Source organism: Myxocyprinus asiaticus, chromosome 49 (assembly GCF_019703515.2).
Source record: "Myxocyprinus asiaticus isolate MX2 ecotype Aquarium Trade chromosome 49, UBuf_Myxa_2, whole genome shotgun sequence".
Lineage (NCBI taxonomy): Eukaryota > Metazoa > Chordata > Actinopteri > Cypriniformes > Catostomidae > Myxocyprinus > Myxocyprinus asiaticus.
The window spans coordinates 9,400,047-9,424,001 of record NC_059392.1 but is presented as its reverse complement, the minus strand read 5'-3'; the positions used below and the strand labels follow the sequence as shown (position 1 = coordinate 9,424,001).

General features: G+C 39.9%; 1 protein-coding gene across 4 annotated transcripts in view; it reads right to left on the bottom strand.

Moving 5' to 3' along the window:
- The window catches only part of frem1b (Fras1 related extracellular matrix 1b), a 47,120-nt gene that overhangs the window by 3,251 nt on the left and 19,914 nt on the right, over positions 1-23,955 (bottom strand). Inside the window, exons 13-32 of one of the 4 annotated variants that reach the window (XM_051693190.1) lie at positions 23,702-23,898; positions 22,865-22,955; positions 22,586-22,753; positions 21,603-21,811; positions 21,351-21,444; positions 20,949-21,201; positions 20,249-20,443; positions 18,704-18,889; positions 17,737-17,933; positions 17,409-17,634; positions 16,309-16,453; positions 15,658-15,799; positions 15,366-15,561; positions 13,023-13,287; positions 6,561-6,975; positions 3,854-4,055; positions 3,622-3,764; positions 1,882-2,049; positions 358-430; positions 108-257 (exon numbers count right to left, since the gene is read on the bottom strand). In XM_051693190.1, coding sequence (XP_051549150.1) covers positions 108-257; positions 358-430; positions 1,882-2,049; positions 3,622-3,764; positions 3,854-4,055; positions 6,561-6,975; positions 13,023-13,287; positions 15,366-15,561; positions 15,658-15,799; positions 16,309-16,453; positions 17,409-17,634; positions 17,737-17,933; positions 18,704-18,889; positions 20,249-20,443; positions 20,949-21,201; positions 21,351-21,444; positions 21,603-21,811; positions 22,586-22,753; positions 22,865-22,955; positions 23,702-23,898 — 3,715 coding nt within the window. Of the gene's footprint in view, positions 1-107; positions 258-357; positions 431-1,881; positions 2,050-3,619; positions 3,765-3,849; positions 4,056-6,560; positions 6,976-13,022; positions 13,288-15,365; positions 15,562-15,657; positions 15,800-16,308; positions 16,454-17,408; positions 17,635-17,736; positions 17,934-18,703; positions 18,890-20,248; positions 20,444-20,948; positions 21,202-21,350; positions 21,445-21,602; positions 21,812-22,585; positions 22,754-22,864; positions 22,956-23,701; positions 23,899-23,955 lie in introns of those variants that run through there. The other 3 variants (XM_051693191.1, XR_007896646.1, XM_051693193.1) reach the window with 3 other exon arrangements.

Genomic DNA, 23,955 nt, shown 5'->3' with positions numbered 1-23,955 from the left:
TATACTTTTAAAGGCTGAGCGCTCAACCCTATGCGAGACGGAACGGGACATGAAAAATTAAGCATACACTAGCCTCTGCAAGATAAGGGATACAGGTCAGACTTTACCATTTCTAGGATCCACAATCTCAACTACAGCCTTGTTCCGCTGTCCCAAAATAGCATTCTTCGGAGTCTTCAAAACCACCACAAATTTCTCATGGTTCTCTTCTAGCCCATCATCTTTGAGGTAAATGTTCCACATTTTGTTATGTATGCCTAAGACAAAGATAAATTGGTTATTTCGCATATTCTCAAACTAAGATAAAGAATCAAAGTAAATAAAAACAGACAAAGTTTGAGGTGATTTTTGAGCCACCTGCATCAAACTGTATAAGACTGGCAGAACTGTGAGTGAAGTCTCTCCCAACTTTGGCTGTTCCTTCTTCTACCTGAAAAACAAAAAAGCATTAATTGTCCCATCCATCCACCCCATCTGTATTCAAATATCATTCAGTTCAAATATGGCGCATCAAGACGAGATGCGAAGAATCAACGCGTCTGACACCATGTCAAACCTGGCTTGACATGGTGAGGGGAAGATTTTCTAGACTGATCACATTGTGCATTCGTCGACAGAAAGTCTAAAGTTCTTCAGCTGAAATCGATCCAAGCTTACCGAAATTCGAATCACTGACCCCAGTGGCCAAAGTTTGAAGTTCACATGAGCTACAGTTTCCGTGTGATTTGTCCACAGAGTGGCGCCAAAAGTGAGTTGTAAAGTAAATTGTCCTTTTAGTTGTAAATGAGGTGTTATTATTCAGGCATGTTGCTTTAAATATATTGACTTTAATGCACTTGCTCAGACATTTATCTTCAAACTGTTGCTCCGCTATGACAGAAGTTACTTCTAAACATAGAATCGAAACAGTTCAAACTAATGTTAGTTATAAATGAAATTTGTATCACTGCCCCCAGTGGCCAAAAATTGAAGTTCACGTGAGCTCCAGTTTCTGTGTGATTTGTCCACAGAGTGCCGCCAAAAGTGAGTTGTAAAGTGATTTCTCCTTTTAGTTGTAAATGAGGTGTTATTATTCTGGTATGTTGCTTAAAATAAACTGACTTTAATTCACTTGCTCAGTCATTTCTCTTCAAACTTTTGCTCCGCCATACCTTACAAAAAAATTTAAACTAGCCGCAAACTTCCCACAAATTTGCAGCAAATTTGACGTTCGTTATTTTCACATGAAAATGAGCTTTTGATTCGCTGCAAATGTTTGCCAGAAGTTTGCAGCTCTTTGTCAGTAGTAGTGAACCTCTGGCAAACCTTTGGCAACAATGGACAATTTGCTGCAAGTTTGCCGCAAAGCGCATTTGCATCTGAAAATGATCAGTGCGAATTTGCTGCAAGTTTGCCATGAACTCTCGATTTTTGTAAGGGATGACAGAGTTACTTCTAAACATAGAATTTAAACATTTCACACTAATGTTCTCTATAATCAGTCTGAGCTTACTGAAATTCGAATCGCTGCCCCCAGTGGCAAAAGTTTGAAGTTCATGTGAGCTTCAGTTTCTGTGTGATTTGTCCACAGAAAGGTGCCAAAAGTGAGTTGTAAAGCACATTATACTTTTAATTGTAAATGATGTAATATATTAAACAGAAATGCATATTGTATGAGCCATATGGCCTAACCCCAACCCTAAGCCTAACCGTCAGTGGAATAAACTGAATTGCGCTCACTATTGTTTATGTGAACATGATTACTTCCTGATTTCCATGGGACCAGAACTGTGTCTATGGGGTTTGTTAGCACAACATGCTATCAGTAGCGCCACATGAAAAGGTAAACACATGTGAATTGATGCAAAAATGTCTGATGGGGATACTGTAAGTAAACCACACCTGTATGCTGATGTATGCTGGATCTTTGCTATTCCCACTGCGGACCACCTGCACTGCTAGAGTTCCTGCATTCTCACAAACACGGTAACAGGAAGCAGACATCTCCACGCGAGACCACCTGAATTCCATCCTGTGTTGGCAGTTGAAAAATCCAAAATCACATTGGGTCTGAAATCATAATGTCCAGAATTCCAATAGAATCCATATAACTTTTGGAAAGCATGTAGCTATTTCATGTGCGGAAGCAACTTGCCTTATTTGCACTGAAAATTGCAAAATGTAAAGCTGATTACTAGAGAAAATTGAATATTTATCCATGATATATATTTAAGTGTTCAACTAAAATTATTAGTATTGTTAAATGTGCCCTATGAAGAATAAAATAGCTTACTCTTGGCAACTGAAATGACTGGAGTCGTCATGCAGGCCTACATCAATTTAGAGATAAAGTTGTGCTCAAAAGTTTGCATTCCCTGGCAGAAATTATAACATTTTGGCATTGATTTTGAAAATAATCAATCTTAAATAAAAATAAGTCTTTTATTTAAGGATAGTGATCATATGAAGCCATTTATTATCACATAATAAATTTTGGCTCCTTTTTTAATCATATTGATAACAGAAATCACCCAAATGGCCCTGATTAAAAGTTTACATACCCTTGAATGTTTGGCCTTGTTACAGACACATAAGGTGACACACACAGATTTAAATGGCAATTAAAGGTTAATTTTCCACACCTGTGGCTTTTAAAATTGCAATTAGTGTATGTGTATAAATAGTCAATGAATTTGTTAGCTCTCATGTGGGTGCACTGAGCAGGCTAGATACTGAGCCATGGGGAGCAGAAAAGAACTGTAAAAAGACCTGCGTAACAAGGTAATGGAACTTTATAAAGATGGAAAAGGATATAAAAAAATATCCAAAGCCTTGAAAATGCCAGTCAGTACTGTTCAATCACTTATTAAGAAGTGGAAAATTGGGGATCTCTTGATACCAAGCCAAGGTCAGGTAGACCAAGAAAGATTTCAGCCACAACTGCCAGAAGAATTGTTCGGGATACAAAGAAAAACCCACAGGTAACCTCAGGAGAAATACAGACTGCTCTGGAAAAAGACGGTGTGGTTGTTTCAAGGAGCACAATACGATGATACTTGAAAAAAAATGAGCTGCATCGTTGAGTTGCCAGAAAGCCTTTACTGCACCAATGCCACAAAAAAGCCCGGTTACAATATGCCCGACAACACCTTGACACGCCTCACAGCTCCTGGCACACTGTAATGGAGTGACGAGACCAAAATAGAGCTTTATGGTTACAACCATAAGCGCTATGTTGGAAAGGGGTCAACAAGGCCTATAGTGAAAAGAATACCATCCCCACTGTGAAGCATGGTGGTGGCTCACTGATGTTTGGGGGTGTGTGAGCTCTAAAGGCATGGGGAATCTTGTGAAAATTGATGGCATGATGAATGCAGCATGTTATGAATATGAATCCCATAAGAAATAAAAGAAATGTGTTTTGCCTACTCACTCATGTTTTCTTTAAAAATGGTACATACAGTATATTACCAATTCTCCAAGGGTATGCTAACTTTTGAGCACAACAATATTTGTAAAAAGTACTTTACATTTAGTTAAACTTACAGTAGTGCACCTTTAATATTCAGTAGCTGCATTTGTGCATATGTTGGTTTAGACTCTGTATTGGAATCAAAACAAAGGATAAAAGTACACATACACCTCTGGAAGCATGGTGTTTCCTGCAGGATCTATGACTTGGAACTCAAAGCTGTCTGCTGTCACTTCCATATCTGCAGGTATGACATAGCGTACTGCTTTCTGGTCCAGATCCTTCTGGGTAAAGCGCCCTTTGATATAGGCACCTAAAAATGGCCAAGAAATTACATTATAATTGGGACACAATCTGTGCATAATAAAGACAGTCCAGACCATTGGTGAACCATGCACCTGCCTGTGAGGGCATTCTCAAGGTAACCAAAATGTGGAGGCCTTGTGATTGTGAATTCGAGTGTGTCGACTGGGCTGTCTGGATCTGAGGCTTGCAGCTCTTTGGAGGTGATGTAGATAACCTGTTTGCCATCCGAAAGATTCTCCACAGTACTTGGAATCTGTTTATTTACAAGATTGGGAGGTGTTTTGTCCAATATCTCTATCTGTAAAGGGAAATTAGATCAATTCAAGCTACAGTGAACAGTCATTCAACCTGCATTACATTTACATTACCACTAGAGGGAACCATTACATAATCACATACAAGAAAAGCTTGCATTTCATTGTCTTTGCTTACTTTAGCAAAAAAAAAAAAAAAAAAAAAAAAAATTATAATAAAAATAATTATATATATATATATATATATATATATATATATATATATATATATATATATATATATATATATATATAGTTTGTTTACATATTTTTTGTTTAATTATGTATTACATTTAAATAGTTGTATTTTATTTTATTAACAGTAAAATGAGATTTCAGATTGAGAGTTTGGGTGTTTTTCTAAGATTAAAAAGCAAGTGCTTTGAATTTGTGTATCTTCAAATGTTATTTTTAAAAGAAAAGTGCATTTTAATTAAATACAATTAATATAAATATAATATATCACGAAATATGCAAATAATAAATTATACAATAAACATAAATTATAATAATACATTACAATATACTGTATTATGTTTATTTTTATTTTTTTAATATGATATATTTTATGATTAAAATGGTGCAGAATACATTTATTGAATAGCCTACATTATATATATATATATATATATATATATATATATATATATATATATATATATATAGTAACAATCTGCGCTGTAAACAGGAGATAGGTAGATATTATTTATGACCACCCGGGCCTCAGAGGTCGCGCGTTTAGACAAGCACGAGTTTTTGGCTCACGTCGCAGTGTGCAAGTTCAGCCAAGCTCCCACAGGGCGCGAACAAAGTTTTCATCTGGTTCACCTGTGCTGGCGGGAGTGGGTTTTTTTTTCTCGGTGGCTTAAGGCTGGATGTGCTGGCCAGCGCGTTTGCCGCCTCGCTGACCGTTTACAGAATATTAAATTGTGTCGCAGGCCTCGAGAGTACGACGCTTTGACATGGTGAAAGGCACCGGACCTGCACGCGCACCTGGCCAGTTAAGCCTCGCTGTTTAACATGCAATACAACCGGGAGCGCTTTGTTAACTCGTTAATCTGTGCCCACTGTTTAGTATGTAAGTCCTTTTTCTTGAGAGTTACCTGAACAAGGCTAAAATTAAACAGTGAATATGGTAAAGTCCCCTTGCAAAAGTTGATCGTGGTAACCATAGCGATATATTACTAAAATAAAACTATGCTAACTTGGTTTTAGCCTCCAAAGTCATTAAAAAAAGATAATAACAAAAGATTCTGAAAGATTCTTACAAAAGGAGATACTGAATTCATTTATAATGATTTTATTTAGTAAAAATAGCCTAATTGCTGTAACCATGGCATTTATTCTAATATTTTGTGAGGACATCAAATAGGCCCATTGATCTTTTATAAATAAAATCTGCATAATATAATTAACAATAACTTTAGTATCTACAGCATTATGACTGAAACCATGTTTACCATGGTAAATTATTTTAAGGGTCTGCTGAAAATCAGTATTTTGTGGGTGAGTTGTTGTATGTTTACATTTTAAAGGAATATTCCCGGGTTCAATACAAGTTAGGCCACGTCCACACTAATATGTTTTCGTTTAAAAACGTATTAATTTAGCTAGTTTTTTTTTTTTTTTGGCCTTCTGTCCACACTGAGACAGCATATTTGTCCAGCGATAACTGAGCTTTTCGAAAACGCTCTACCAAGACCCAAGTGGATACATTTGAAAATGCAGTCTTCGCATTGTAGTGTGAACAGGGAAAACTGAGATATCTGAAAACAATGACTTATTTGATGTCATGTGATGCAGTCATGTGATCCATTCAACCCAAAACAATCAAGATGGCGGCCCATGCTGTAGCATAGCTGTTGTGCCCATTATTCACTTTGATAGCACTGTCATGGTGGCGGAACATGAGGAGAATTGCGTTTCAGACCATACTTGGAAATGATGCAGGGCAAAGTTTCTTACGTTTTTTCGTATGCGCAGTAAGGAAATTTAAGCATTTTCATACATTTCAGTGTGGACGAGCAACTTTTGGAAAACGTTTGAAAACGGCGGTGTGGACGGAGAGCGTTTCGAAAACGAAAACAGCATTTTCAAATTTATCCGGATTAATGTGGACACAGACTTAAGCTCAATCGACAGCATTTGTTGCATAATAATGATTACCACAGAAAATTATTTCAGCATCCCAAAAATTTTTATAATAAATATAACATAACATGATTTAGTGTAGTGAAATTGCTTACTGTCCTTATCTGCGTAAAGTTATATCCAATTTTACAACTTTATTGTCATGACAGTGTAACGCCAATAAACCCTGTTTTCCTGGAAAGTGATTTTATCACACTAAAATCATGTTATCACATATACTTTTTACGTCTAGTGGCTATACTTTTGAAACCATAAAATTTATGGACTGGCCCCATTCGTGGAACATTCCTTTAAGAAGAAATATAATTTATGTTCATTGGTTGTGGTTAAATGTTCTTAGTGAGATTTCAGCAGTCTACCTGTATAGTGAACACCGCAGGCTCAGTCTTCAGCTGTCCGTACTCCAAATAACCTGTGTTAGTTCCATCAGTGGGCTGGAAGGTGAACCTGTCGATCTTAGCTCGCCCATTCAGATGGTGGTAAATCAGATCCATGTTGTTGATGTCCAATTGTGTGAAACGGGGCTTAGAAAGTGGCAATCCTTTCAAGAGCAACTTGCCATATTGTGGGCTTTGAATAACATTATAGGTGAGATTCTCCAGAGCTGTGTCTGGATCAGTCAGTTTCACGTCATCAGTGGAAATTATCTTTACTGTTCCCTCTGTGAGCTGAAGGCCTTTGTTGATGCTCAGGGTGGGTGGGATACGGTCACTATGTTCCACAGTGAATAGAATCGTCCCACTTTTGGATGTCACACCATTGCTGACAACAAAGCTGTATGAGAAAGCAGATTTTCTGTCAGAATTTTGTGTTTCTAGGATTCACAAACATATTGCTATACATAAATTTTTGCAAAATTATTTTTACATGGCTCATGGCAGTTTCCTGGTGAAATGAACACTAGAGGCGCTGAAACAAAAATGACTTTTAATGCCTTTCACACAAACCAGTGGTCGATAAAACAGCAGATTATCAGTTCAGAAACACGTACTTTTCGCCATGTTCCTCACACAATGCTATCTTATGACATCTAAACACTTTTACTGTAGTGCATGACTTAAAAGGTGATACACATTTTAACGTTTGGATTAAATAACCAACTACATTTACAAGCTTGTTCAAGAGCATTTAAACTGTGTGGTAGCTCAACTGATAGAGTGTTACACGTGCGATGCGAAGAACCGAGGTATGAGTCTTTTGAGTGGACATTTCACCTCGCAATTGTCATGACGTGTTGGGGCTCTTCAATTTTAGAGCAAGTTCTTAGTTGCTATCCTCACCCAACATGGTTGATGTGTCGGAGCAGAAAGATCGGACTGGGAGGGGTATGAGACAAGCCAAGTCCCCATTCCACCCTCTGCCAAGCCAATCTGCCTCCCGACACATATTGCCCTGCAGCTGAAAATTGCCAGCCATGGTAAACAACATGACTGCCACCTTGCACTAGACTCGCAACCAACACACAGGTCCAGTCTCACAGCCAAACTGGTGCAACATCTGGCATTGCCATTGTCCCATATTAGCTTGGTAATTGTGCCCAGGGATTCCTGTCACTGGACTACATCTCTTAGAGCCGTATAACCAATGCCAGGGTTATTACTCTCTTAATAATGGCCATTTATCATGAGTTGTCAAGGCAGAGCAGAGGGAGATGCAAGACCCTGTCGGCCTGGATTTTGACACACAGGTGTTTGCTCAGGTGTCTTTCCTGATCAGGGAGATCTTTTGTCGCAAGCTGCCTCTTTTGCCTGGCATTTACACAAATACAAGCTGTAAAGACACAGAATCTAGTTTGACCATTGTATTTTAAATGAGTCATGCATCATGCCAATGCCGCCTCAAGTTTTCAAGATGGACTTTGAACGCAACTTTAATAATTGTTGGCAAAATAAAATTTACTTGACTGCATTTACATGCACATTCTTAAACCTACTAGGCCTATACATATTACATTTAAAAAGGTTTTCCTTTATCAGGGTAAGGTTAGGGCTGGGCGATAAAACTATATCGATATTTATTGAAAGAAAATCCGATATCAATGATAAACTTTAAAATTTTCGATATTTAGCTTATGTTCTAAATCTAGACGATCAGATCAGGTACGTCTTGCTAAAAACGCAAGCAGTTCGGCAAAATTATTCACACAATTAGCTAACTGAATCACAGTCATGAAATCAGCATGTTAGGAAGTATTAGCAGGATAGCGGCTTCATAACCCTGCTGTAATTGAAACCGGTAATGAGGCTCGGTAACTGCTAGCTAGCTATTTAACTAATATGATAGTGTTGTGTACCGAACAAGACTGCACTGACAATGCAATACAGCTATTGACTAAACACAACAGCAACTGTTGCTCTTTATTTAAATACTATTTAGTTAAAAAAAATAAAAAATAATGATCCATAGCGCTGTCACAGGCAAGAAAATGTTTCTTCTTCTTGTGATGTTTATTGGAGATTTGCAATCCAGCTTATAGTACATTACCACCACCTACTGAGCTGGAGTGTGGAGCGTCACAAAGTATTTTAATGGAGTCAAACGTCCGCTGAAGAAGATGAAATTGGCAAATTTAATCTAAAAGAGGACAGACAAACCTCATGTTGGAAGTTTATGGTATGGAATGTATATCGTAATAAATGTCAATATCGGACGACAAGAAAAAAATATTGTGATTATATTTTTGGCCATATCACCCAGCCCTATGTAAGGTCATAAAAGGTTTAAGCAAAAACCAGTCAGCACATGTATATTGTTTGAAACTGAAGCCCATTACCCTAATTTTGCTTGTAGGCCTAAACACCTTTACTGGCATTCTTACAGGCTTATCCAGTAGGTGCAAGTGTTGTGCGCATGCCTGTTGATGTTTTGACATCAAACATCGGTTTTGGTAAGAAGCTTGCTGATTTTTGGTTGTTATCCATGTATTTCTGTGCATGTAAACATGCATATTCAGTTACAAATAAAGTGCTTCTATCACATCCTCACAGCATAATCTAAAACACAACATTAGAGTTATTTTGTTTTTTTATATGGCCTAGTATGATTGTGAAACTGCGATTTAATAAAAAAAAAATATATACAGGTGCATCTCAATAAATTAGAATGTCGTGGAAAAGTTCATTTATTTCAGTAATTCAACTCAAATTGTGAAACTCGTGTATTAAATAAATTCAGTGCACACAGACTGAAGTAGTTTAAGTCTTTGGTTCTTTTAATTGTGATGATTTTGGCTCACATTTAACAAAAACCCACCAATTCACTATCTCAAAAAATTAGAATATGGTGACATGCCAATCAGCTAATCAACTCAAAACACCTGCAAAGGTCTCCTGAGCCTTCAAAATGGTCTCTCAGTTTGGTTCACTAGGCTACACAATCATGGGGAAGACTGCTGATCTGACAGTTGTCCAGAAGACAATCATTGACACCCTTCACAAGGAGGGTAAGCCACAAACATTCATTGCCAAAGAAGCTGGCTGTTCACAGAGTGCTGTATCCAAGCATGTTAACAGAAAGTTGAGTGGAAGGAAAAAGTGTGGAAGAAAAAGATGCACAACCAACCAAGAGAACCGCAGCCTTATGATTGTCAAGCAAAATCGATTCAAGAATTTGGGTGAACTTCACAAGGAATAGACTGAGGCTGGGGTCAAGGCATCAAGAGTCACCACACACAGACATGTCAAGGAATTTGGCTACAGTTGTTGTATTCCTCTTGTTAAGCCACTCCTGAACCACAGACTACGTCAGAGGCGTCTTACCTGGGCTAAGGAGAAGAAGAACTGGACTGTTGCCCAGTGTTCCAAAGTCCTCTTTTCAGATGAGAGCAAGTTTTGTATTTCATTTGGAAACCAAAGTCCAATTAGTCTGGAGGAAGGGTGGAGAAGCTCATAGCCCAAGTTGCTTGAAGTCCAGTGTTAAGTTTCCACAGTCTGTGATGATTTGGGGTGCAATGTCATCTGCTGGTGTTGGTCCATAGTGTTTTTTGAAAACCAAAGTCACTGCACCCGTTTACCAAGAAATTTTGGAGCACTTCATGCTTCCTTCTGCTGACCAGCTTTTTAAAGATGCTGATTTCATTTTCCAGCAGGATTTGGCACCTGCCCACACTGCCAAAAGCACCAAAAGTTGGTTAAATGACCATGGTGTTGGTGTGCTTGACTGGCCAGCAAACTCACCAGACCTGAACCCCATAGAGAATCTATGGGGTATTGTCAAGAGGAAAATGAGAAACAAGAGACCAAAAAAATGCAGATGAGCTGAAGGCCACTGTCAAAGAAACCTGGGCTTCCATACCACCTCAGCAGTGCCACAAACTGATTACCTACATGCCACGCCAAATTGAGGCAGTAATTAAAGCAAAAGGAGCCCCTACCAAGTATTGAGTACATATACAGTAAATGAACATACTTTCCAGACGGCCAACAATTCACTAAAAATGTTTTTTTTATTGGTCTTATGATGTATTCTAATTTTTTGAGATAGTGAATTGGTGGGTTTTTGTTAAATGTGAGCCAAAATCATCACAATTAAAAGAACCAAAGACTTAAACTACTTCAGTCTGTGTGCACTGAATTTATTTAATACACGAGTTTCACAATTTGAGTTGAATTACTGAAATAAATGAACTTTTCCACGACATTCTAATTTATTGAGATGCACCTGTATAGTCTGCATGTGCTGCGTGCTTCAAAGTCAACTACTACACACATGCAGAGGACGCGTAATGCTGATGATGCTGTGTTTTCAGTGTATGAACGGCTTCGCACATTTACTTTGAAGCGCACAGCACATGCAGACTATATATTTATTTAATTAAAATGCATTTTTTTTTGTGGTATAATAATCACACTTGGACATATCAGGCTTTTAATTTGATTAATTGTGCATTCATATGTTCATTTTATCCCTCATGTCAAGTTCCATGAAATTCCGTGTTTTATAGCACTACAGAAATCATAGGGCCCAAGTCGTACACTTAGTTGAAAGAACTTAAGTGTTTTTTTTTTTCTTCGGTCATGTCTTTTCTTGTTTAGGGCACCAAGTGAGCCAGGACTGCCACTGGCGCCCCTCCAAAAATTGGGTGTATAACACCCCTGCCCTGGTTGATCCATAAGAGATCATGACCAGCCACTCCTTTTTCAATAGTCTCTTGCAATTGTGTTAGAATTGCTTATTGAAAGCGCACCACCCCCCACATGAACAACGCCATAGTGTCTGTGTGCTGTGGTTGGACCCCATACTGCCCCATGCTGTGCTGACTGAACACATTGGCACAGAGTGCTTTGTAGTCTCTTTGAAGAGCCACCCGCCCCTTGTCAGGCTTGGCTCGGGAAGGTTTGTTTGCTCCCAGATGACCCAGTGGTGAAACCAAGCCAGAGTTTTGGGTGGCAAACCCAGTTATATATTCGCATGAGAAAGGCGGCACAGGTCAGCTGTACACCCTGACTGAAGTCAGCCTACTGCCAAATCTATGCAAACGAAGCAAATATGATCATTTTCTTTTTGCCTGTCTCTTTGTTTTACATAATCTCTAATCTTATTTTGAGATGACTGAGGTGTTGCCATCTTTGGGCTGATCATTATTGGTTTTATTTCACTTTGTTACACCTGTTGTGTTCCCAGTCAAAATGACCGACCACTGGATATGAATGGCAGGGTCTTCAAAAAAGAAAAAAGAAATAGAAAAAATTGGTGACATGTGATGAGCACATATGCGCATGTGTACACACCCTTTGATATACCAGCTGAACTATTGTTGACCCCACAAGAAAAAAAGGAACAAATGAAAAATACAGTATTATGACAATGTGTTTTGGGAACTTTCACATTCTCACAAAGAGTAAGAATGTACAGTTATGTGCCATTTTTGAGAAAATAAAAGTGTGTCAAAGCAAACTTCTTTTAATATTGAACAAAGAACATTCAAATAATAATTGTGTGATAAATAGCACAGAAAGTTAAAAATAATAAATAATGCTATTTTAACTATTGACCTGAAGTTGTAAAAGGTCAGGTCAATAAAGCCTACTATCAATAAGTTCTAAGTACTAGAATTCAAGTTAACAAAAAGATCTAATGCAATATCTAGTGAAAATATATTCATAATGAGAGATTTATATACATTTTATGGGGCCAGTCAGTTTTGACCGGGAACACCACAAGTGTGACTTTCTGTGTTTTTTTGGGTTTTGTTTTACAAAACAAAAGAGTTAAAAAAAAAAACAATTCTGGTTAAACATTGAAAGAAAGTAGTGTTTTAAACAGGACAGTATGGTATTTAATATAGTAAAAATATCCATAACATTTTTTTGCTTTTTTAATGCAAAAATGTTGTTGCATTACCTCGGTTAATTTAGGCCTTGTCAATAAATTCCAAAAAGAGGTACAAAACCTCTTCTAGTTACTAGAAATGGAGTTGAAAAAAGATCTAATGCAATATTTAATAATAATATATGGATTATGTGAGAAACAAAATGGGTCTGTCATTTTGACCTGGGAACACAAGTAGTAGCCAGAACAAGGGTTAAGATATTTCTAAGAACAGGTGCATGCAAAATAATTAGTACAAACGGTACATAATGATAATAAAAATATTGGTCTCATTCATGTTGAACACGACAGCAGTACTGCTAAAAATCTAATTAGTTACACTAGCCTAAATATTGCAGCCTGATGTACCCTGGTGGAGTGTTAATGTAAACATCGTCGGTTATGCATGTCCCATAAACAGGATGTGCATCAAAATATTGGATCTGTGCATTTGGTCTTACAGTGAAAAATGCAGCCTATTATAATCTAAAAAGAATAATAAAACCACTGACCTGAAGGAATCACGGTCAGCAAAACGGCTGTTGTCATGAGTGTAGCATACCCGGTTGGCAGCCACATCCATCTGGGAGAAGGAGAACACAGGAACCCCTGGACTTTGAACCATGTGCAGGTGTCCATGTTCAGGTGGGGTGGACACAGTGTATATGAGTTCATCTGACTTGCTTCCACTGTCTGTTGCCATCAGAATGTCAGTAGTAAGAATGACTCTCTCTCCCTCCATCAAGGTCACAGGTTTAGTGATGAGAGCAATGTCCCCTGTATGCGGTAAGCAGGTCAACTGGGTTACAGAGGCGTTATATTGTGTTTAGATATCAGGGCACAGATAAAAAAATATTTTTGTTGAGGAGCACTCTCACCCCCAGGTTAAAATTTGTTAGGAGCACGTCAAAGACGAGGAGGAGGGTGTGGCCAGGCCGTGATGGAGCACGGCCAGCGCTGAATCAGCTGATCAGGGGGAGAGCGAGATAAGGGGCAGCTGGAGATGCCGGTTTGAGAGAGAGAGAGAGAGAGACACACACACGGCTGCGTTGCATGTGTGTCTGTGTCCTTATGTTTTATGTTGTTTTAAGTTCATTTATATCATTAAAGTTTATGATTACTGTTCAGCCGGTTCCCGCCTCCTCCTTGCCCGTCCTTTATCTGTTTCAGTGGTGCCGAAACCCAGGAGGGAGGAGGGATGCGCTGTCGCGGAGTCCTCGCCGCAGCCATCTGCCAGGGGAGCAGCCACGGCCCTCTGCCTGGGGACGGAGGGGTCTCTGCCGGCCGCCGACAGCCGGAGGAACCGCGGCTGTCTACCGAGAAGGGGAGGAGCGGTTCTGTCCTGCAGGGGCCGGAGGACTCGCTGCCGTCCGCCGGGGGAGGAGTGAGCTGGCGTCTGCCAGAGGGCAGAGGAGCGGTTGAGGACCTGGCGACAGAGTGTCCGGGAGCCGGCGAGCAAGTTCTTCTCTCTCTTTCTCCTCTCTCTCTCTCTCTGTGTCTCCGCTCGCCCTTTCCCTCTCCCCACGCCTCCCCTTGTCTCTCCCCCAGGTTCGCAGGAGGCAGGGTGGACCACCGGCTGACAGAACGGCTGGAAGGGCAGCGAGTCAGACCGGTGGCACCCCGGCATGAATCGGGCGGGGGAGGAGTGTGACGAGGAGGAGGGCGTGGCCGGGCAGTGATGGAGCACGGCCAGCTCCTAATCAGCTGATCAGCGGGAGAGCGAAATATGACATCACTACTACACATTTTATTAGTGATGTTTCTTTGCTGTGATTTGATTCTATTAAGGTGAAGGCTTTTCTTATGAATATCAATTATGTTACATTATATAGGTTTATTATTTCTAGTATGGATGTGCAAAACTATTTAGTTCAAAATCGACTAGTCGGTTTAGGCAGCCATGTATAATTACACTGCATGTCAACCAGACCCCGATCAAATGCTTTTCTCTGGTACAGTATATATGGCTACCAAGTGCAGCCCTCCAATAAAATAACTGACAGATATTCAACAAATAGGCTATATAATTATAACCTTTTATAGCACAAAACTGTTAGTCCTCATGTAAGACTCTCCAATACAGAGCGGCACAAAAGCACTAGTGTGGATCCCGGATGCAGAATGATATGCTTAGCAAATGCGAGTGTAATGCTCACACTGTAGAGCCCTGAATATACTTCAAAGAAACATTTAAAAAACATTGAAGTAATAATTAAATAATAATAAATACATTATTTCTTCTGGTACAAAAACTTTAATTTATGAGGCTAAATGCAAATATACAGTATGAAGAACGCAAAACTGTTAGGCCCAAAGCAAGTTGCGTGCAAGTAAGCTTGTTGATGTGTGAGATTTGGTTGTGACAGAAGGGACAGTACTGGGATCTTGGGGCAGGACTACAGATGTTTGGCGTCTGCTCTGTTAATAATTCAAGCTGGGCGTTTAAAGGTGGCTCATCCTTGGTGCCAGAACGTTCTCACCTTTGTTCCTCCAGGATAAGCAGAACAGAGCCAAGAGGACAAAGGCTGTCATGCCTTCCATGTTCACCCAACTGGCAAAATCATTCTGGCCATAGGGGGTGCCAGTGTTTTAAATTATACATGCACCGATTTAATCTGTCACCAAAGTTTTTTCCTTGGACTTTGATTGAGAGAAAAAGAAAAACTGATCATTCACTGGACAAAAATTGGCCTGTCCCTATTCCAATACTATAACGTCACTGGACAAAATTTGGTGTGTAATAATATTTCATGACATTTTGTTGGACTGTCATAAGCCTGGTGCGGTAACAAGACTGATACCTAGAGTTTCTACTAGGTTTCTAGATATTCTGTGTTGTTCATAATTAAACTCACCCTTTTGAATGGTGCGAACCAAGATGAAAAAACTCTGTGGAGGTGTCTTGTTGTCTCCATCGCTGAGAACAAAGTTAAATCTGTCGTGACCTTTGAAACCGCTAATTTTGGTGTGAGTGTACCACAGACGGTTCATCTCCACATCCTCCTGGGTGAAATTCTGACCTGGACTCAGGTCAATCCATCCAGCTTCTGTCTGCAGAAATTAACAAAACATGGCTCATCACTTGCACATTACCTTCTCTTCAATGTGCATATCACACATGTTTGAAGACGACCCATCCTTACTAACCCTGAGTTGAATAAGGCCAAATCTGGGACCTGCATTGAGAATGTAGAGAAGTTGATTGCTGGGGGTGTCGTGATCCCCTGCCTCAAGTACTACACTGGAGATGACTCTCCTCTCCAGGGCCTCGACCTCAACACCAGCATTTCTGAGCACAAAGAGCAAGATGCTTTGGACACCAGAGGTACAGATGCCAAGTTTGCATGCTAAAATGAATTCTAAATAAATAAATACACAAACAGCCAAAGCCAGATGCTTCTAAAGGAAAGGAAGGCAAGCAGAACTGGCCTGTCATCATAATCCATGAGGATACTACAACAAGGAAGCAGGCATCTGCCAAAAAGACACATTATTTATGCTGTTGTGGAGTTTACATGCAAACCCTCAGCCAACACAGGGATGTGCTAATCTTAGAGGAAAAGGGTGGAATTAAAATTAGCAATTTACTCAAGGATGTAACTTAATTCCCAGTCACTCAGTCACACAGATTCCCCAGCCACATGTGCAGTACAGGTTTGGTTGACCCCCCTTCTCTAAAAACCCATTCAATATCGTCCTCCCCCTTCTGTTCCTGTCCAATCTCTGCTACTAAAATCCCTCTCCCATTCCGCTTTCATCCGCCTTTTTGGCTTTGAATTTGTCCCAGGGCATCCTTACTTTAGTAGCCATGGCTTTTCATCATTGACTGGTATAATGCGGACACACGCAGTCCCCTGGACTGTGTGCCCACCATCTGTCAGCTGTATGGTGAAAACGTCCTTGAGGGTTTCCGTGTCATCATGCAAATACATGATCTTCATTCCTATGGATTAGCACAAGAAAGAAATATTTCAGTAGGAGTATTTTAGAGAGTCGATTAAGTGGTTTTGTTACATTTAGATGAGGCCATTAAGGCCAAATGTATTCTTGCACTAAAAAAGCTAGATGCAGCACAAGGAATAGAACAGAATGCAAATGTTCATCTTGCGCATGTTTTCATAGAAAAAATAATCGAAAAATACAGTTGATGGATGCAAAATGAGTGGTATGAATGGCTCCTTAGGAGCTGTCCAGACCGAATGTGTTCTTGGGCTAAAAAAAAGCTAGACTCAGCACAACAAATATGACAGAATGCAGGTGTCACTAGACACTTTAGGCATCTAAAAAAAATTGGCACTCCTACTCGTGACACTGTAAAAACAGCGAGACAATGGTCAAAATTTTCCATTCAGTGCATGCTTGCATAGAAAAACAATTTAACAACACCACAGATGGATGCAAAATTGCTTTTGTGTAAGTGGCCCCAAGCTCCTTGATATTTGCAATTGCTAATCTTGTAACCCTAATCTTTTGACTAATACCGCTAGCTCTCAAAACTTTAGCCTCTATCTAAAATTATCGAGAATAACACCAATGAACATTATCCCTTTTGTCAGTGACCTGGTCACCTATGTTTGTACAGCTCTTTATCACTCACTAACAAGCAAAGCTGTGCAGTCACCAAGTACCTCATGCACAGTGGCTGTGACTTAATTGCACAGAGAGCAGTTGGAAAGACTTTGCAGATGAATCAGAAGCACCACAGGCGCTCAGTGACCTTTGTGTCCTGCAACATCTGTTCTGCAAGCCTGGATACCCACAGTGATAACAAACCAGTGCCCTATGGAAGGCACAGAGGGGTGGCTTGACCAAGGAAAGAGCCACTGTCCTCGACAAGCAGAGAGTGGTACCCTAGAATCTCACTAAAACAGAGTCAAGGGGAAAAGCTCCTGGCTCACCTTGCTGTAGCTCCTGGACAGTAAAAGACTGGATTACTAAGGTTCTTTGGAGGACCTCTGGGCTCATGTTTTTATAACGACTCATCTCAAGACCGTATATTGCATTGAGTAAGGTTCCATGGGCTGGGGGAACTAGGATGTTAATGGTAAGAGTATCCGATGGAATATCGATGTCCATTGCATTTAGAATATCTGGACTGAGATCCTTCATCCCTCCTTCCATGACCTATTTAGAGCAGAGTAGAAAAGACAATAGGAAAGTTGTCTGGAAAACGTTTGTGGAATGTTTGCTTACTGGTTAATTTTGTGTCCAAAAAGAATAGCTTACTGTGAAGTTGCCAAGCAGCAGTGATGGAATCTCATCATTGGTAGGGTTAATGATGATGTAGAAGGGCAATGGTGCTGATCTCTGAATCCCATCACTGACACTGATGGTAAAGTAATCCGCTGTAGGTTCCACACCCTGGTGCACAGACTGGACATAATTGATGAACCCCGAGCTGAGGTGGAGCTGGCTGAAAGAAACTTTATTTATACAATATGACTTAGCAGTCTGAAAGGGAAGGTCTTATACTTGCATAGGACTGAGATGACACAACAGAAATAAAGGCCAAAGTATACTTTGGTTGTCTACATTCCTGGTCGGCTGAGCATGATCTGATCCAAAACGCAGAAAAACAAAGTATACCCGGTCCTTTAATTGTATCAAAGTTGAGATCTTAGATTCAAGTGGACAATAGTGTATCAGGATAGGCACATTTGTTTGCTGTGATTTCAGCAAGTAGCACATCTGTTAGTCCAGGACAAAAATTCTTATTAACCAATCAGGGTAAGGTTAAGGGATTAGGTTTAGGTTCAGTGCTGTTGGGGTTTCAAAAATATTTTTATTAACCTAGCATATCTTTTTGATTTTAGGCATATCTAATTTTTAAAGTTAAGTTAAACATAAAGATATGATGGTCACTGTGATTTTGCACATGCTCCTGGATCAACATTTTGTTGGTCTTGGAATAACATTCCCATCAATGAAACAGTCCTATTCCTAACATCTGACCTTAATCATAACCTACGCCTAGAGTTAATCAGGCATGGTGTACAAGCCCCTAAACCTAGCCTTAAGTGTAACCCTACATATACCCGAAATCTAAACCTAAAATCTTTGTTGATAGAAATGTTGGACAACAAGGATGTTTGAAAAAATGTTGTTCCATGACCAACAAAAGATCCAGGAACACATTCTACTTGGCAAAATCAGTCACCCGGTACATTTACAGAGCCATGAGAATACTACTGACCCACTCTTAGTCCAGCATTGCTCTTCTCAAAGCCAGGGGAAGGAAGGGTATTCTCTAGGAACCCATACTGAGGTGGTGTCACCAAGTGAAAGATGAGCTGGTCTTGATATGTGTCTAGATCAGTGGCCTCCATCACCCCACCACACAAACACGCACTGGAGCCCTCATTTACCACAAACATGCCACCTGATGGAAAAATATTCAGCTTAAAGCAAGTAGTAATATTGCCGTTTGTCATGGAGTGTTCATTATTAGTAGACACATCTAATTATAGAATAGAACTCCTATAGAATAGAAATTGCTCCTTGTCAGGTAATCTGTCAGTGAGAGGTGAAAGTGTCTTGACAGGTGTCTGCTGATTAATTTGTTTTCTTCTCAAGAACACGTCCCAATATTTTTCTCACTCTCATTTGCAGGCACTTCCCTTTTCTCTTCTCTTTCCTCACGCCTGCTATGCCACCCCACTAACACACCATCTCTTCCTTTGCTCTCTCTCTCGGCTCTCGGCCAGCCCACTGCCACCTGGGTGTTGATAAAGCCATCATGCCAATGCTTACTGGCATCTACTTCCATTTACAGCACTGAAAAATAATGAATTGAGAATGGGCACTGATGAGGTTGTGCTTGGATAAAGCTCTGAAACAACGTTGGGAATTAATTATTAATTTACGGCAGTCTGCAGTAAAAGTGATAAAACTCATTCCGGATCAAGGGAAATGGGAGAGCTGGATTCCCCTCGTTTTCTGTTGCTAATGCTCTTACACCAGCCTGGCTTTAGTCAATGCAGATTAATTAAATGAATACATTTTCTCGCAAACCAGACCAGATCTGGCACAAGGTGGCAATATCGGAGAATTCCTTTTTTTTTGCTAATGGGAATTAACCGAATTAGGAGATTGTAACTGAGATTGAATGAAAGAAATATCTTGGCAGGGAAAGAAGTTACATGTCATCTTTTCCAAATGCAGGACTATCTATTGTCTTCTCTTCTGTATCCCTATTGTCCAGCTGTCCTCTTGGGAACGTGAGTATTTTCTCCACACGCTTTCCTCTTTCTATATAATCCCAACCAGCTGTGTGTACGTCTGCTGCCCTGCATGCACCATCGACAAGCATGCTGGGATTTCCTGTGGACGTCTCACCAGCACCTAGCTGCTGTCTTTCACTCATTGTCTTGCTCTGGTCACTGTTCTCCATTGATAACTGTAAAGTTTCTTTTTAGGTCTGGGATTTAGCGTTAAATCGCCTTCTTGGCTGCAGCGCTTACACAATTTGGGATTAAACAAGAGCATCTTGTTTAATCCATTCAGTCCCTCAACACAATGCAGTGCCAGTGTTTAAAATGCACTACAGTTTGTTCCCAATGAGAGATTATGAACACATTTATTCAGCAGAGAACTATCAGTGCTGAAATTGCATTGCGTTTTCAGTATTTAAATGAAGTCATTATCATTCCTCTCCACACAGAGGTGCCTCCTTTCTATGTAAATTAGGCTTATTATAGATTGTGCTTCATTCACAAAAATGGGCTTGTACAATGTTTACCCAGTGTTATCGTTGGGGCCTGGTTGTTGACAGGCACCAGGGTGATGTTGAGGTCATAGACCGGAAGTGTGCCATGCAGGGGGACCGGTGGGGGTAGAGCATCCTCTGGGCAGCAGCCATCCATTGTTCCGGCCTCTCCATCTGATACTATTAGAGTGACCGTGTCTGAGACAGAATCTGGTCCAATCTCACCACCTAATGGGAAAGTGTATTGGACCACAGTAATTATAGACAGAACATTTCATAATCATAATGCTTTAGTGATTTTCAACTGGTGAACAAAAATTTGTTGCAGGTCTGTTCTGATTGGGTTATGGAGAGTAGGGAAAAAACAAATATTAAATGTATTTAATGTTATAATCATGCATAGTTAGAATAGCAAAAAGAAATAGGTTTATAATCTTTTAAAAAAGGGAGGATAAGTATCCATATATTAACACCAGATGAAAGCAGGCGGTAAAATGAATTTTATTTTAAAAAGATGTTTGTGTAAAAAATATTTATCGATCATATCAGCAGTAATTCATCAAATAATGATCAGATACACGGTGTAGTCAAGTGCACTTTTGGCATGGTATTCATAAAAATGACTGTTATAGTTTGTACTTACAGTCATAAGACACTATAACAATAAGTGACACTTAAATTTTGGTATTGTTGCCATTATATTGCACAACAAGCCTCTTGTCTCAATTATAACCTGTGTGCAGGTAGAAGATGAGTCCATTGAGCACATCCAGCTGGGAGAACTTGTCCACTGTGACCCCATTTCGCCGTAGTACCCCACGTGCAGGTGTTCTGGCAAGCATGTATGTTAGCCGAGTATCCTCGCTGTCAGCATCTGTAGCAGACAGATACTCCACAGTAATCTGGACTTGACCTCCCTCTTTGCAGGAGAGTTCAGCCTTCAGAACTGAGCCTAACTGTGGAGGTTCATCGTTTATGGGTAGGATCTAAAAACATGCAAATAGGGAGCTTAAGCAATGCATTTTAATAAGGGCTGTAATGAAATGCAGTATGACGGTATGAAGTGTTGGTGTGTCAAATGTGTTTACTATTTTTTTTTTTTTTTTTTTTATTGGCAGAAAACTAAGAAAGTTACCTGAACTAAAAGTGTTCCATGGGCAGAGTTGATTCCATCTGTGATAGTAAGTCCAATGCTATCCTTCAGGGTCTCAGAATCATCATGAATGTATCTATGATTGGAGAAGATGACATTATAATTCTTAATAGGTCATAAAGTGACCTCTAGCAATTCTTCATAGAACATGATAAAGTACTAATTACAAACCTTTAAACCACTACACCACCATGAATAACCTTGTCTTTCAGTTTTATCTTTTCCCTTTCCTACCTGACCCTCAGGGCTTTGAGGTCCTGCAGACTGAAGCTGTCTCCCTCTCGCAGTTCTGTGCCCTGCAGCTCCAGTCTTCCATGTCTGGGCTGAGTCTTCAAGTGTACCCTGAGCTGCTCTTTTGAGCTGTCCATATCCTGCACCAACAGGTGCTCCTCCATGAAGAAACTACCACCACCTTCCTCCACCCTCAGCAAGTTAGTGAACATCTATGAATGGAGGTTTGAGAAATAGATCAGATTATTTATAATTATGTTAGAAAAATTGATTACCACAAGCTTCTATTGCAGTAAATACAGTTTTTCTTCAGTTTAGACTTGGGACACTGGATTATTGATATACCCTTCAATTAGTATGTTTACATGCACTTTAAATGTTTGATTTCAGTCAGACTTGAACAAGAATTCGTGTTCATTAAAGTTGTCATGTAAACGCTTAAGTCCGAATGAAGTCAGATTTTTGCAAAGTCAGACTAAAAGCCTGGTCACATTTACCTTTTCACAGCGAAATTCTGCGGACGTTGAGCACGTGTGAAACCAGCAGACAAAAAATTGCCAAGCAGCCTCTTTTTAATGCTGCACTTTAAAATCTGTGACAGTGATGTTAAAAGGAAACTCGCCGCTAAAATTATATCCTTGTCCATTGTGAATATTCTGTATAGCTGTGGACAAAGGACTGCCAACACGGAGGTCACTGTCAAACCAAGCAACTTTTGTTCAACGTGACAAATTCGCCTGTCAAAGTTCCATGCAAAATCTTTTCCACCAAAAGTCAATCGCGTGAAATTCACGATCATGTGGATTCCAATTGAAATTAATGTATTTTGCCCGTGGAATTTTGCCTTGCGATGGAAAATGTGATAGCGCCTTAACAGGCCAAGATAATGCTCGGCTTCATCCAGCATGTACACATGTTAATTGGACCACAATTGGCCTCAGCGTTGTGCACATGCTCTGGAAAAAAGAGGTGACGTGCTCACTCACTTCTGGGGCCTGGTTGTCAACAGGAGTAACTGTAATGTTGAAGGTGAGCCCAGTGAGAGTGCCGCCTTGGTGGTCACTCACAGAAAAGACAAACTGCACAAAGAGTGGGTCAGGGCCAATATCTTCAATTGGAGGCATGTAACCTATTTTGTGGTGGTTTACTGCATGCTGTGGAAAACAGAAAACCAAAAATCAATGTTATACACATCAAATTTTCTAACTTTTGTAATGTTTAAATACATTATAGTGCTAAGGTGCATTTAAGTACATGTTTCAGACCTGGGTGAAAGACTTGAGCACTGGTACAATTGCATCTTTTTTCATAGAGCTGATGCTGTCTGTATAAAACATCCTGCCTGCATCTGATAGCCTGCAGGGATTTACAATTGAAAGAAAGTGATTTGACTCTTTAGAGCAAATGACACAAATTCTTTATACACTCACTGAGCACTTTATTTGGAACGTTATGGTCCTAATAAAGTGCCGAACATTGTCTTCTGCTGTTGTAGCCCATTCGCCTCAAGGTTCGACGTGTTGTGCATTCTGAGATGCCATTCTGCTCACTACAAGAGTGGTTATCTGAGTTACTGTAGCCTTTCTGTCAGCTCGAACCAGTCTGGCCATTCTCCGTTGACATCTCTCATGAACAAGACATTTCCGTCCACAGAACTGCCACTTACTGGATGTTTTTTTGTTTTTGGCACCATTCTGAGTAAACTCTAGAGACTGTTGTGCGTGAAAATCCCAGGAGATCAGCAGTTACAGAAATACTCAATCCAGCCCATCTGGCACCAAAATTCATGCCACGGTCAAAATAACTAAGATCACATTTCCCCCCCATTATGATGGTTGATGTGAACATTAATTGAAGGTCCTGACCCGTATCTGCATGATTTTATGCATTGCACTGCTGCCACACGATTGGCTGATTAGATAATCGCATTAATAAGTAGATTTAGAGGTGTTCCTAATAAAGTGCGTAGTGAGTGTATATCAACAAATTAAAATGATTATATTGGATCTATATTTAACTTTACTGTCATATCTAATTAAAACATTATCAAGGTCTATGTTTTATTGTCTTGCTGTAATTTCGAGGAAAAGCATGTACTGTACCTGCTGTTTCCTGGGCTAAAACAGGGATGAGTGATGACATACATAAGGTCAGTATCCGGATGCTCTGTGTCTCTGAAATGCAGATTTCTCTGAGTAATGTAAACAACCTCTGTCTCTTTCACAGTGATGGAGCGAACTGTACCGGAAACTTCTACTGGCAACTGGTCCTTCACTGGGAACACATGGATCACTACAGTCTATAGATGCAGAGGCACAGAACAGACATTTGCACACAGCAGAATTCTGCTTTAAAA